Raw genomic sequence first — 13,832 nt, forward strand, 5'->3', positions numbered from 1 at the left:
GTAACCAAGTTGGTTGCATTTTAATTGAAGTGGCTACTCCACAGTTATGTGCCCTGTGAATTGATGAAAGGTCAACAACCTTAACAGTCCAGTATTACGGCCTTTTCTGTGTCATGGGAATGTGTCGTAAGCTAGCATGAGTGATGACATAAGAAATATGACAGTCTTTGTTTTCAATTTATTTTATTATTAGTTGCTTCATTTCATCCTCTAATAATATAGCAAAAGTTGGCAAGAGATTAATCTACAACCACATTTACATTGATGTCATTGAACACACTATATTTTTCAATCAATCAATGAATTATAATAATTCTCAGTTCGTTTTTAGTCTACTTGTGTATTCAGATTGTCCCAAGCCGCAAATATGAGATAATGCATTCATTTCATAGCTATGTGCAGTGAACTTTATTTTTTGAAGCCCTACAATGTTCTTTTCGGAATTCTGATGACTGGGGTCAAGAACATTATCATTAATGAAAAACCAATCAATATATCACATCTCTTGTATTATCAGGAAAATCCTATACTGCAAAAGAGTACGAATATTTTAGTTGTTTGTACATTCAAAGAAGTAAATTAATGTACGTGTAGAGTGAATGACTGAATTAGGTATAACTTTTAGAGGCATAAATACATGGCACAAGGGGTGCCCTACCCTTACAACAAGACATGAAGTGCACTGAACTAGAAGCAGTATGCTCATAGAGTCATAGCACCAAACAATGCATCAGCACAAAAACAGAACAAAAAGATAAAACACCATACTAATACTAACATAAGTTCGTTTTACACAGAAAAAAACATAACAAAACCAGAACTTCAGCAAAACATAATTTATGTTATTTGTTAGATAATGTTCAAATAGACGAAAGAGAAAATCATATAAATGGATCATATAGTATATTATGTATTATTAAAGTTTGTTTTGCACGTGTTTGAGGATATTTTACAAAATTATTTCGTCACTTGTTAATAAAGCATGATTCTAAAATGTAACAATGTGAAGCTACTTTTCATGCACTAATTACCTACTCTCAATTTGTTTGATTTGAGAAAAAGATTGAAGAAAGAGAAACATTTTATAATACTTTTTCATTTATTATTGTTGTGGTTTTTTAATTTTATTTTATTTAAAATGTAATCTATAAGTTATACTTAATCAGGCTAAAATAATAAGGTTTACTTGTTTTAGTAATATTATATGATTGTTGTTGTTTACGAGGTTTGAGATACTCGTATTAAGAAACTCTTTTAAATATTTATTTTTAAAAAATTAGATCAATTTTAGATTTATCGTATAATTAATTCTATATAAATATGATTTCTTTATAACACAATAATTTCAATATTATGTTTAGAAATTTCCCATAAGTCACTTTACATATTGTTGACCGTTAGAGAGTAACATTTTTCCCCATGCCGTGATAAAATTAATTATTTATGTTCAAATTATTCCATTTATTTTTATTCATAATTATTAAAGTCTTTTTAGATGAATAGTTTTGACTTGTGAGCTTATGATAAATTTGAGAAAAAAAACATAAGATCCATAATAATGTTGATTTAATTTAAGAGATTTTGTTAAAAATGTTTTTTATGAAAAAAATATTATTTTAACTCAGATAATAGTTGTTGATGTTTATAGTAGAAAATCAGCACACCATGAGTTTTACTAGAATAAAGTAAGCTGAACTTTATATAGTACGAATTATAGAAAAAAAAGTATGGATAAAATTGAGATAATACAATTTATTTATGTGAATTGCTTTCTGTACCCAATCAATTACGAATTATAGAAAAAAAAGTATGGATAAAATTGAGATAATACAATTTATTTATGTGAATTGCTTTCTGTACCCAATCAATTGCTTTTTGTACCCGATGATTTTTTTAAAATTTAATTTTGCCCTTGTCTTCTTTATTTTGAAAAGGGTGTAGGGTGCACAGAGAAACTTGATTTTCTTCTTCTCTTTGGTTGGTGTTGGTTTAAACTGCGGAGGTGATTTTAGTTTGGTGGTGGACATGCTGTTTTCAATATAATACATATATTAATATCCGAAGTTAAGAATTCTAGAAAAACTTCTGAAGATATGCATCCGCAACACAAAGTTACACTTCTGGATAACCCACATCTAGAACAGCGAAAAAACTTCTAGACATAGGCATCCGCAACACAAACTCACACTTCTGAATAATTCACATCTGGAACAAAAACAAACAAAAAATAATTTCGGATAAAATTATCCACAGCGCATAAAGGTATTCCACATAAATATATCCAGAAGGCAATAGCAACGAGAAAACTCACTTTTTTGCGTGTCGTCTATTCTCCGGTAGCTTTGTTCTCTCTCGCCGTCCAACTTCGTCACAAACGATGCTGCCTCACTGACCATCACCACCTTAATCGACGTCGTTGTTCGGTTGATCTTCGTCACAGGTAAGCACCACTACTGAATGGAAAACGGCACAAAGAAAAAAGCGGCAGAAAGATTGAAAACGAAGGGGGCTGCAGTGTGTTGGGTGCAGGAAAAACTAAGGGGACTACAAAAAAAACCCTAATTTTCATTTCATTAAGGTTAGTTTAGTCTTTTCACATAAGCAATTAGGTGCCAATCACATTTGATTGGATGCAGGGAGAATCTGCCTGGACTGATTCTCCCTGCATCCAATCAAATTAGACCTGTACCCAATTGCATTTGTGAAAGTACCGAATTTTCCTTAATGAAAATGAAATTAGAGTTAAGTGATTTCTGCACCCAATCACACCTCCAAGGGTTTCTCCCATTCTGCACCCAACTCGCATCCTCGCACCCAACAGCGAAGACCAACCCAGGAGCACTGCGTGAGGCATCATCAGTGAGGACAGCGACAGTGAAGGAAGGCATCAGAGAAGACAAGGTGAGTTTTAACATGCGTATGCGTTGCAGATTGTTTAAGGCGAAATTGATTTTTGACTTGCGGATCTTTTGATACAGAACGTTTGATTTTTGACTTGCGGATGTTTTGATGCAACACATAGTGGTGTGTTGCGGATGGCTTCTCTGCAGCTCAAATCATCACCAACTCAAACCAAGTTTCTCTGCACCACACCCTACACGCTTTTTCAAATAAAGATGACAAGGGTACACTAGAATTTTAGAAAGTTCATCGGGTGCCAATCACAATTGATTGGGTGGAGGAAGAAATTGCCATCTGCCTTTATTTATATATCACTAAAGTCCCCAACCCATTCTCAGTCCTGCACCAAACAAAAAATTAATAGCCCATGACAATTTACTATTTACACCAACCCGTTTTCCCCTTTGCACTGTTTCCAATATTTTTTTTAATTGTTTGATAAATACCATTTATTCTATTTTAGTGAATCCATGAATGTGATAATAAGATCTACAAAAGATGTACAAATATGCCAAATCTCACATATAGTCTATTGTTTAGTCATCAGTACAAATGATCAAACCTTTTCTTAACACTACATATTATTAATATCTTATTTATGTGTAATTCATTTTCATATTTAAAATTTGGTTTCGTCGATATTTTCTTTCTTAAATGTCATTGTTGATATTTTTCTTAAATAAATATTCACAAAGAATTTATTATTTGATAAAATATACTTTTAAGGAATTTTATTTCCATAAGATCAATGTGCCGAGGTGAATGGAAGATGAGTATTTTGAGAGTATAAAAAGAATGGGGCTGAAGAGAAAAAAAAAAGATTATGAATAAGATTGACCTAAATTAATTAAATTTCATATATTTTTTTATATATAAAACAAAAATGAAACTTCATTCTCCAAAAATATCTATTTTTAAAGATTGAAAATCGAACTAAAATGAAAAATGATTCATTTCGCTTTGCCCTTCTACATAAAAACTTGCATCATTAATCATTTAAATAAAACTTTAAATCTGATCTTAAAATAATTATAAAAAAAAATGTCACAATATTTTAATAGTATGATAAATTTTCGTATGTTAAAATAATTCGATTGTCAAAAAAACCAGTACAGAGAATAATTCATCTTCAAAAGCTCTATTTTAAAATTATGAATTAAGTTAAATAAGGTCTTAGCTATTGTTGATCTATACACCAAAGCATGAGTGTATTGAAATACTGCATCATGATCTGCATAATTAAATAATGTTTCGTTAAGGGCTTAGTTCCAGAAAAGCTATGCACTACAAAATCTTGACAAAAGAAAGATTTCGGAACTTTGTAAAAGCGAAGTCGATTTCATATGTATTGCATGATCCTCAAAATTATTTCATGCAATGAAGCTTGTTCATAAACATGGTAACAACAACATGATCCTCAAAATTATCTACAGAACACAGAACAGCAAAATAAATTTGCTGCTGCTCAAAGAGGGACATCACATCATATCTATGCAAGTGCAAGTGAACACAGATGATTCAGTATACTTCCACATTCCATTGTTCTGCCTTCTTCAATTGCCTCTTGTAGTCAATCCAATCGATACCTACATCAACAAAACCAACTCAACAACGCCAAGAAAGAAATTTCTCTAATTATGTGCTATCAGTGAATCAAACCGAACACTGAGTTAAAATACTGAACCATTTTCAATATAGTTCCATGTCATTTTTTGAGTTCAGTTTGAACAAACCTTTTCTTGGTTACTTTTGATTCTAATTTAGTGCTGAAGTGAATTATGATGACACTTAACTATGACTAAAAGAAAGTGTTATATTACCATCTTTTGCTGCCAATGACACCATTATGTCATCGATTCCCTTCTCCATTCCTTTCAATCCACACATGTACACAAAAGTGTTATCTTTCTTCAGTAATTCCCATAACTCTTCTGCATATTGAGCCATTCTTGTTTGGATGTACATCTTTTCTCCCTTCTCGTTTGTTTGCTCTCTGCTCACAGCAAAGTCAAGTCTGAAGTTCTCGGGTGCTTTCTCCTTCATCTTTTCAAATTCCTGTTCCACATATCACCATATATGTGCAACAAAGATCTATAAGCTTTCAGATTCCACACACCAAAATGATTGAAGATGAATAACAACAATACTTTCATTCATCTTACCTCCTTATAAAGTAGTGAGCTGCTTGTGGGAACACCCAGGAAGAGCCATGCCAAACCATTGAACTACATACACCCCATCACTCGTCAAACATTGATCACGTACAAATACATTTTTTACAATACTAAACTCTTAACTAGTTTCTTATGCAGCAATTACGTGACTAAAAAAATTTGCCTCCTTTGAAAGATGAAATTTTGTATGGAGTTGCAATAAAAGAAAGCTCCTCACGGTTGTGGATTATGGTAACCTTCAATCTTTCAATACATAAATACAAAGTTTTTTACTTCAGAGTGTATTTTTTAGACGTGTCTGTAAAACAATCGAGGAAATTGAAATAAATAACTATACACATTCATATTCATAGATTCAAGAACACTATAAGTCTCCGTGTACACTTACCCTGTAATCATCATGCTTCTCGAAGAACATTTTCCATAAAAATGAGCGAAATGGGGCAATTCCAGTTCCAGTGGCCAACTAAGGAAAAAAATCATAAAGATCAATGCTAATGGTAAAAAGAAAAAATCATGCAAATTTCTGTTTAATAAATCGTTTTAGAAAATATATAAACATGACTTCTTCATATATTAAAATTAACTTGAATATGAAATAATCTGTAAACAAATTAGTATAGTTTTTCTCAAAAATTTCAAATATTCCTTTTTCTATTAAGATGAGGATGGTTAGATAATGTGTACCATGACCACTGTGGCATTAGGATCTTTTGGCATAAGCATTTCTTTACCAATAGGTCCAGTAATCTTTACCTCGGCTCCTGGCTTTAAGTCGCCTGGGTAAGCATGACCACAAGTGAGTAAATATAATTTCAACTAAAAAGGAAAAAAAAAAAAACTCACATTGCTTGATTAAGTACATCTATTGAGAAATATAAATAACATTTACGAGCACTTCTTAATTTTATATACACAATTTAAAAGGAAAAAAAAATCTCTAGATAACATAAAAATCCTGTGACCTTATATATATATAACAAAAACTAAAGTCAGTAATCCTTACATAAGAAATTTGAGCAAACTCCCTTGACAAGTTCTCCATTTTCATTTGTGTACACAAGACGTTTCACGCATAAAGAAACCTGTTTGAAGGCAACATATACATTAGATGGCAAATAAGTTTAACTGCTATGCTGCTAATCTCAAATTCTTTTGGGGGTGAAATATGCAAGAGTCTGAAACACAGATCAACATTCAACTTTGACAAAAGCTTGATCAAAACTCACAGTTTTGGAATCTCCAAAATCACCAAGGGCACTGCTGGCAATAGAATACAATCTCAGTTTGTGAGGCTTGCCATTCTTGTCAACCCCATCAGCAATTATCCCGATTGATTGTCCTTCTCTGTAAGGAACTTCTCCTGAAACAACGGGAAGTTATATAGTTTTAATAAAGACGGTGTTTTTTAACAGCAATATACATGTTATGAATAGCGAAGGAAAAGGGTAAAATTTGAGAGAAAAGGTACCCTCAGTGCTGAAGACCATGTGCCAAGTTTCCCCAGGTGCATCATCCCCGGTGATCTTTGTGTTGAGAAGACACCTACCAATATAGGGGTCCTTGGGTTTGAACTTGTTCACGATCAGACCTTCATCTTGTTTCTTGGATTCCTTTTCAACCTTTGCTGGTGCCTCTGTGGTCACTTGGGCTCTGACCGAAACTACCCTTCCACTGACTGAAACATCTCTGTATTGTAACGAAAGCTGAGAAACAAAACAACCGGATCATACTCCAGTAACACTGCAGTGCTAAAACTGCAACCTTTTTCTTCAATACATGTGAATGGAACGTACCTTCTTGAAGAGAATTCTATCTGGGGAAGTGACAGAGGTTCTGCTTGGAAGAGAGGTGGACTTAGAGGCGGGAAAGGAGACTGCAGCAGTTACCGCAGTAGCCATGTTGTAAAAACTAGAGACAGAGAAAGAGAGAGTGATGATATGGTGTGTGTGCAGTGAAGAATGAAAAGAAAAAGAATGAGTGAGGGTAGAGTGGTTATTTCAGGTTGCACAGAAGATTTTAAGATTGGGTGGATGAGATTTGTAAGGCAATGCAGTGGCAGATGTGAGGATAAGTTTATTTGTGTTGTAATGCAATGTGTCACACTCGACCCTGCGAGGACCATTTTACCCTTCACTCTCTATGCATTATGTTCAAGAGGTAATTTGATTTATATGATTGTTGCGATGACAAAAGATTTTTTGATTGGGTAAAGATACATTTTTTATATCAATGTAAAATCAAATTTTGATGTAATCTGTTTAGATTAGATTCAAGGTCATTTCCTTTGTTTTGTGTAAAGATATGATTCAAGGTCATTCCTTTGTTTTGTGTAAAAATATGAATATTTTGTCATTGTTTGGAAACTATTTTCTATTGCATTGTGTTTTTGAAACCATAACGCGTTAATAACGTAACATTACATTTAGATGATATAATATATATATATATATATAATGACATTGATTTCCATTCAATATTATTTAAATAATTTTATGAACATTGAATAAATTAGAAGGCCTAAGAATTAATGAATAAAATGGAATAATATGGAAAATATTTCTAAGTATAGATTCATAACTGAACTTAAGACGAGTTATACCAAATAGTAGTATTCCAGTCAATCATTATCTCTTTTGAAGGTTAATAAACTTCATCAAATTTTTATTATATTAATATTTTAAATTCTTATCTGTTTTTGTTTCCACTTATTTTTACATTTTATTGAAACAGGTCAACACATTCATAGTTCTTGCAACTATAAAACATGTTGTGGACGATGATGATTGGTGGTATATTGCCTGCATCTGTAACAAGGCAGTTTACCCCGACTCCGAAATGTTTTTTGTTAAAAATGCAATAAACATGTAATGAAGGTCACCCTTAGGTACACGTTTTGAAGTATGTGTTGTTGATTTATTCTCGGATATTGATTATAGTATAGTACTAATGTGTTGCTTTGAACATATTGTATTTGTATGACAGGTATAAAGTGCAACTTCGTGTGATCGATGACACTGATTCTACAACCTTCATGCTTTTTGACAGAGAAGCAAGTTCACTGCTAAGTAAATCATGTGCTGAAATTTTTGAAAGCCATGATAAGGTTATTGTTGCACACCTTTAGATGTGAATTATATTTATAACCCGTGCATTGATTAATTTGAATTTCATTTTTATTTTAGAACGAAAATCTTCCAAATGAATTTGCAGAAATATTGGAGAAAAAAGTTTTGTTTAAGGTTGATTCAAAAATGGATAAAGGCTTCAGGTTTGAGCAAACCTTTAGAGTTAAAAAAATTTGTGTGGATGCAGACATCATTCAGCGTTTCATCAGTGACAATAATAGTTCATTGGTAAGTTATGTTTTACTGTACAATGTCTGTAATATAAAATGTCTGTTACGTACTGATTTGTTTAAATTCTCATTTGTTTGATAAGAAGATATATGATCAAGATGGAAAAAAAGGAAAAGGAAAGCTAGCATTAATCGATGCTTCCTGTGAGAACATCATAGAGGTATAAAAAATTCTAATAGACAATAGCATTAGTTGAAAACATTTCTTCTAAACGTGTGTGTATTGAAACAGGATTTGTTGACAAAGTTTGGGAGTGAATGTAGTGAGTCGCAATCTCAAACTGTGGATTTGAGCAATGACAGTGTTACAGTGACTTCACTCAAGAGACAATCTTTACCAATGGTGCAAGTTGCAAAGGACAATTTGTCCCTCAAGACATTCAAAAGAACTGTTAAAATTGAGAAGTGAAATGTTATTTAAAATTTATGTGTGACATTTGATCTTTTGAGGATATGAGAGTAATTTGTTTACTTATGTAATATTGTAGTAGATTTGATATATTATGCAAAACAATGTCAGAACTATTTTATGTTTTGGGGATATTATGATTACTATTATGTATGACATGTTATGTATTGCATTGATAGCTGTGTATTGTTATTTTTTAGGTTTGTATATTTTGATCCTTAATGGATGAAGATTGTTAGAGTATGCTGAAAGTTCTGTCATAACAAAGTTGCAGAGGTGAACCAGAATGTTCTACGACATTGTTATAAGATTGAAGATTGTTCATACAATATTTTAAACATGTATAATTCATTTGAGATTTGATTATTAATGTGAATAATCAAATGTGTTGTTTGTATCTTTCAAATGTGTTATGCAGTGCATGACTTTAACCCGTGTAATGGACTTATTAATAGGTTGTAATAAATGAAATTTCAAGCGTAGTATTAGATTTGAGCTCAAACATTCTTTCTTTGGTGACATTATGATGAATAGATTGCCCAACTATTGCTAAACTTTATTGATCTTTGTGAATACAATTACACAAAGGAATTTGTATTAAAGCCTTATGATTTTTGTGAATGATAGTTATGACATTCAAGTCAGCTAAGATGCAATTTTGTAAGAGTTGTTGAATTTTGACATTAACATCATGTTGCAGAAGCTTCCAGTAATTCTGAAAACAAATTGCATAAAAAAACATCTCCTTTTAAGACATTGTCCATATTTAAGCTAAAGACAAGAGTTTTGATTTCATCCACAAATTGGATGAGAATGAGCAATATATCTTCAAAATCAGTAAGCAAATGTTGAAGCACAACCTGCCCTAGAACAGTAGTGATAGTAAGATTGATACCATGATCAGATGAAGTAAATATTAGAATAGTATTGCTTATATCACAATATTCAATTTGAGATAGAATTGGGCATGTTCAATGGAAGCTACCAAGAAAAATAGACAATAATGTGTATAATTTTTCATAAAATTTGCTTTTAAAATGTTTGTCAATAATATTTGTAAGTATGACACGTAATTTTGGGAATGTGCAAACAACTTTCACCTATACTTTATTATTAATTATTAATACAATTTGACTATCTTTTGTAAATCTTTGTTGTGTAGCCTAATTTGTTTTTACTTGAGAACAAGAAGGATATGATGTAGTACAGATTTCTGCAGACCATTGGAATAACCCAAATTTGAGAAAGTCAAAGTGCATCCAAAAAAGAGAATTTGGATTCCCGCTTTAAACTTTCACTGGTCTCTACCTATTTGACAAATTCTTTTGTCAAAACAATTTAACAACTAACTGAACTTCACTAACAACAATATATGCATAATGGATCCAGATGAGTCAAAGTCTACAAGAAATCGAAGGAAGATCATCCTTCAAAATAAGTTACACAGAAAAGCTACCAAACTTACAGGTAATATCTCACATGCCATTTATTTTTTTGAAATATAGAATTGAAGTTTATTGTTGATGACTTGATTTCTTGAGGTACTGCAGATAAAAATTGCAGCAAACAAAGTCCTCAGACAATAACAATTTCTTATGAAGAAGCAAATTCTGTTTTAACAACAGGTAAATGAGGTTCTGATTGTTGGTTATTATTGACTGTTAATATATTAAAATCAAAACTACACTGCAGATGTCCGTGACAAATCAGGCCACAATCCAACAAAGAAAATGAAGATGGTTTTCAACCAAGAATCCACAAGTCAAAGGAATAAGTTAACAACATTTTCATATGGATTAAACTACACACAGGATGCGATTTCTGAAATAGAGAGTACAGAAGATGTACATGACAGTTCATCCGAGAATGCAATAGAGAAAGTTGCCATGGTTGTTACCCCACAATATACAACCCAAAAGAAAAACTTAACAGCTAAAACCATGAAAAGGAGTGTATTTTTTCACAAAATGCAATATCAGACTTAGAGAATAGGCAACCCTCGTGTCCTTTAAGTATAGGTAAGTCTTAAGGCCTTTCTTATAGAGGCATATTGCATATCATTATATATATTACTGATTGTTTATAATATCCTTAACTTGCAATTAATTTTTCTCCTAATCAAAACACACTACAATCAATTGCACAAAGGAAACCATTATCGAAATTCAACTATAGTAAGTGATGTCTTAAACCTTGAAATTCGATTGTAAAATGTATTTTTTGTTAATTTGGAATTAAAAACATGATATATTAAAATGAATTTATGATGTGCACATGTATGTTCAAATATGCACCAATATTCTTTTTTATGGTTTTCTTCACTTCTCATTCATAATGGAAAATAACAATTTATTTAGTATCACTGTCATTTTCAAAAATTTAGAAAAACGTTATTCCTACTTCATACTAAATGTATATGCTAACTAATTAAAAATAAATTAAATTAAAATTTTAATTATAAAATGTAATTTTTGTTAATTTGAAATTAAAAATATGATATATTAAAATGAATTTATGATGTGCACATGTATGTTCAAATATGCACCACGCTCTTTATTTGGAATTCTATTTATTTATTTTTGGATACGGGATATGTGTGAATGGGTATTTAACCACAAAAATATTTATTTATTCATGAGGATGCCTTTTTTAGGCATGCACTCTGCTCTGCTGGATTGGATTGATGTGTTGCCTCATAAAAGTTTCTCATTTCACATTAAAACGTATCCCTAACTCCTGAAGTGTTTTTCAAACTCTTGCATTTTAAACTCGTTGTTTACCCAATCTTCTTCTTTATTATTGTCTGTACTTCTCATTCATAATGGAAAATACCAATTTATTTAGTATGACTATTATTTCCAAAAATTACCATTCATCATTTCAATACCTAGAAATTTAACTTTTTTTTTCCTTTTTTTATTGCCATAAAAACTATTAATTATTACTTATTAGTTATTATTTATAAATTATATATCTTTCCACAATCACACACCATTAGTTTGCATTTCTGAAAAGTTTTTGAACTCTAATCTACCTCTACTCTCTGTATACTTTCCTCTGGTAAACCACTTCAGTGCTTCATTAACTTTTAAACAAACAAAATAAACAACGTAGACTCAACAGAAATCATAAGTAGGGAAACATTAGGTACATTCAAGAGCATTATACAACCTTCAGAGGTATGTTCTCATATTTATTCTCCATATGTTTTTTTTTCTTTCCGTTTTAGGGTTAACTATTCTTTGTGTGCATTCTCATATTATGCTTATATTATCATAGTATGAATTTTTTTGTGGATCGGGCCTTTGCAATAATATTTGGTACGAAACTAGATTCTATATGGACCCTTGCGGATCAAAGAGGAAATATATTCAAGGTACGTTATAATATGGACATGCATAATCCCTTGATCGTTCAAGGTTGCGATGACATGCTTAAGCTGTACGCATTAAAAGAAGAATCTCATCAAATTCTCTTATGTTACGTGGGGGATAACTGTTTTGATGTAATGATATTTGAGGATACGTTGTCCGAAAATACTCGTGGATTTTTTCTAGAGATTGAAAGTCGAACCTCACTAACGTATCATGCACTTGTGCATTTTACACTAACTTTAACTGTTTCCCAGTGCACAACAAGTCATCTGGTATTTTTTGTATAACTGACTTTTGCTTTACATATATTAAATGAAAATGCATTTTTTTTTCACAATAGCAAATATTTAACTTTTTATTGTTATGTAGGATTTTCCTGTGACTTTCACAGTTTATTTGCGAAGAGGTAGATTCCAAAATGTCACTTTGCACGGTCCAAAGAACGGGTGCAATGCAAAGTTCTAATTCGAAATGTTCCCAAAAAGACTGTCAAATTGGGAAATGGATGGAAAGAATTCTACAGGGAACACTCACTTCAGGAGAATGATAAAATTATTTTTGAAGCAGATGATGAGTATACATGACAACACTTTCAAGTTATCATTATGAAAATAATTTGATTGAAAGTTTATTTGTAATATATTTGGGAGTCAGAACTGTTTTTAAAGCCTGATAAAAAAGGTAATTTTTTAATTTTAGTTGGACTTAATGAGGGCAACCATATAGGTTGCTCAAACATTATTAATATTTATAATTATTATATTTTTGTATTATATTTATGTTTTCTAACTTATGTTTTTTTTTTGTAATTTAGTATTTTGTTATTTTGTATAAATTTGGTATCTTTGTTATATTGTATAAATTTCTTTATTTACAAATTGTATGAGATGATTATATTAGGTGAAAGTATATATGTTATTGATAAGTATCTAATTTCAGTAATATTTCATATTAAAATATAGACACTTATGAGGATTTATTGCTAATTTACATTTAAAATAATTCATAATTTATGAATTTATACATTTTTACATTTTTACGAGCTTTATTTGAATAAGGGCATTTTATTCCCAAATTTGGTGTTAATAGCAGATTTTTAGGGAGGATTGAAGATTTGGAATAAAGGAGAATAATTTGAGCTAAAAAGAGAAAGTTGGAAGGTCCCATAATGGAAAAAGATGCAAAGAAAGATTGGACATTTTTTTTTATGTTTTATCACTTAGCCCATTAACGCGACGACACAGGAAGCAACCTAACCCTAAAAAATTAGGATAAATACGGGGCTAGAGGTTCAACCCTAGTGTGCCAGATTGAGAGGAAAACACCATAAAGTGAATTGTAACCCAATTGGGAGAATGGAAGGTGCTAGAAGTATAAGTGGCTAATTCTACCCTTTGGGATTGAGAGTAATGTGTCTTAAGAATTTTAAATCTGACGGGAAAGTATTTTTAGGGTTCTGACCTAAACACCACTACTTAACATATTTGAGTGCTAAGAATAGACTTGAAATGTTAATTGTTATTAACGTCTAAGTTTCGTTCTAAGTTGTTCTTATAATTATGCGAGCAATCGATAGTTAGGGAACATTCTTAAGAATTTTATATGCGAGGAATCAA

The 13,832-nt window shown here is 31.3% G+C and overlaps 1 protein-coding gene across 1 annotated transcript; it reads right to left on the reverse strand.

Annotated features, from left to right (window-relative positions):
• Positions 1-4,226: 4,226 nt before the first annotated feature.
• On the reverse strand, positions 4,227-7,001 carry LOC137810957 (ferredoxin--NADP reductase, leaf isozyme, chloroplastic). Its single transcript, XM_068612476.2, has 9 exons — positions 6,872-7,001; positions 6,547-6,781; positions 6,305-6,438; positions 6,082-6,160; positions 5,763-5,854; positions 5,464-5,541; positions 5,064-5,126; positions 4,722-4,956; positions 4,227-4,487 (listed from the first exon to the last, which is right to left on the reverse strand). Exons 1-9 carry the CDS (start codon positions 6,974-6,976, stop codon positions 4,420-4,422), a joined length of 1,089 nt encoding a protein of 362 aa, XP_068468577.1. The 5' UTR covers positions 6,977-7,001; the 3' UTR covers positions 4,227-4,419.
• Positions 7,002-13,832: the final 6,831 nt, after the last annotated feature.

This window comes from Phaseolus vulgaris, chromosome 2 (genome assembly GCF_051622355.1).
Source record: "Phaseolus vulgaris cultivar YP4 chromosome 2, ASM5162235v1, whole genome shotgun sequence".
Lineage (NCBI taxonomy): Eukaryota > Viridiplantae > Streptophyta > Magnoliopsida > Fabales > Fabaceae > Phaseolus > Phaseolus vulgaris.

Excerpts from the sequence above, each read along its gene's own strand:
- LOC137810957 (XM_068612476.2), bottom strand. The coding sequence starts at position 6,976 with ATGGCTACTGCGGTAACTGCTGCAGTCTCCTTTCCCGCCTCTAAGTCC. Across the intron at positions 6,439-6,546 it reads CATGGTCTTCAGCACTGAGG|GAGAAGTTCCTTACAGAGAA; the intron begins GTACCTTTTCTC and ends CCGTTGTTTCAG. Across the intron at positions 5,855-6,081 it reads AGTTTGCTCAAATTTCTTAT|GCGACTTAAAGCCAGGAGCC; the intron begins GTAAGGATTACT and ends ATGCTTACCCAG.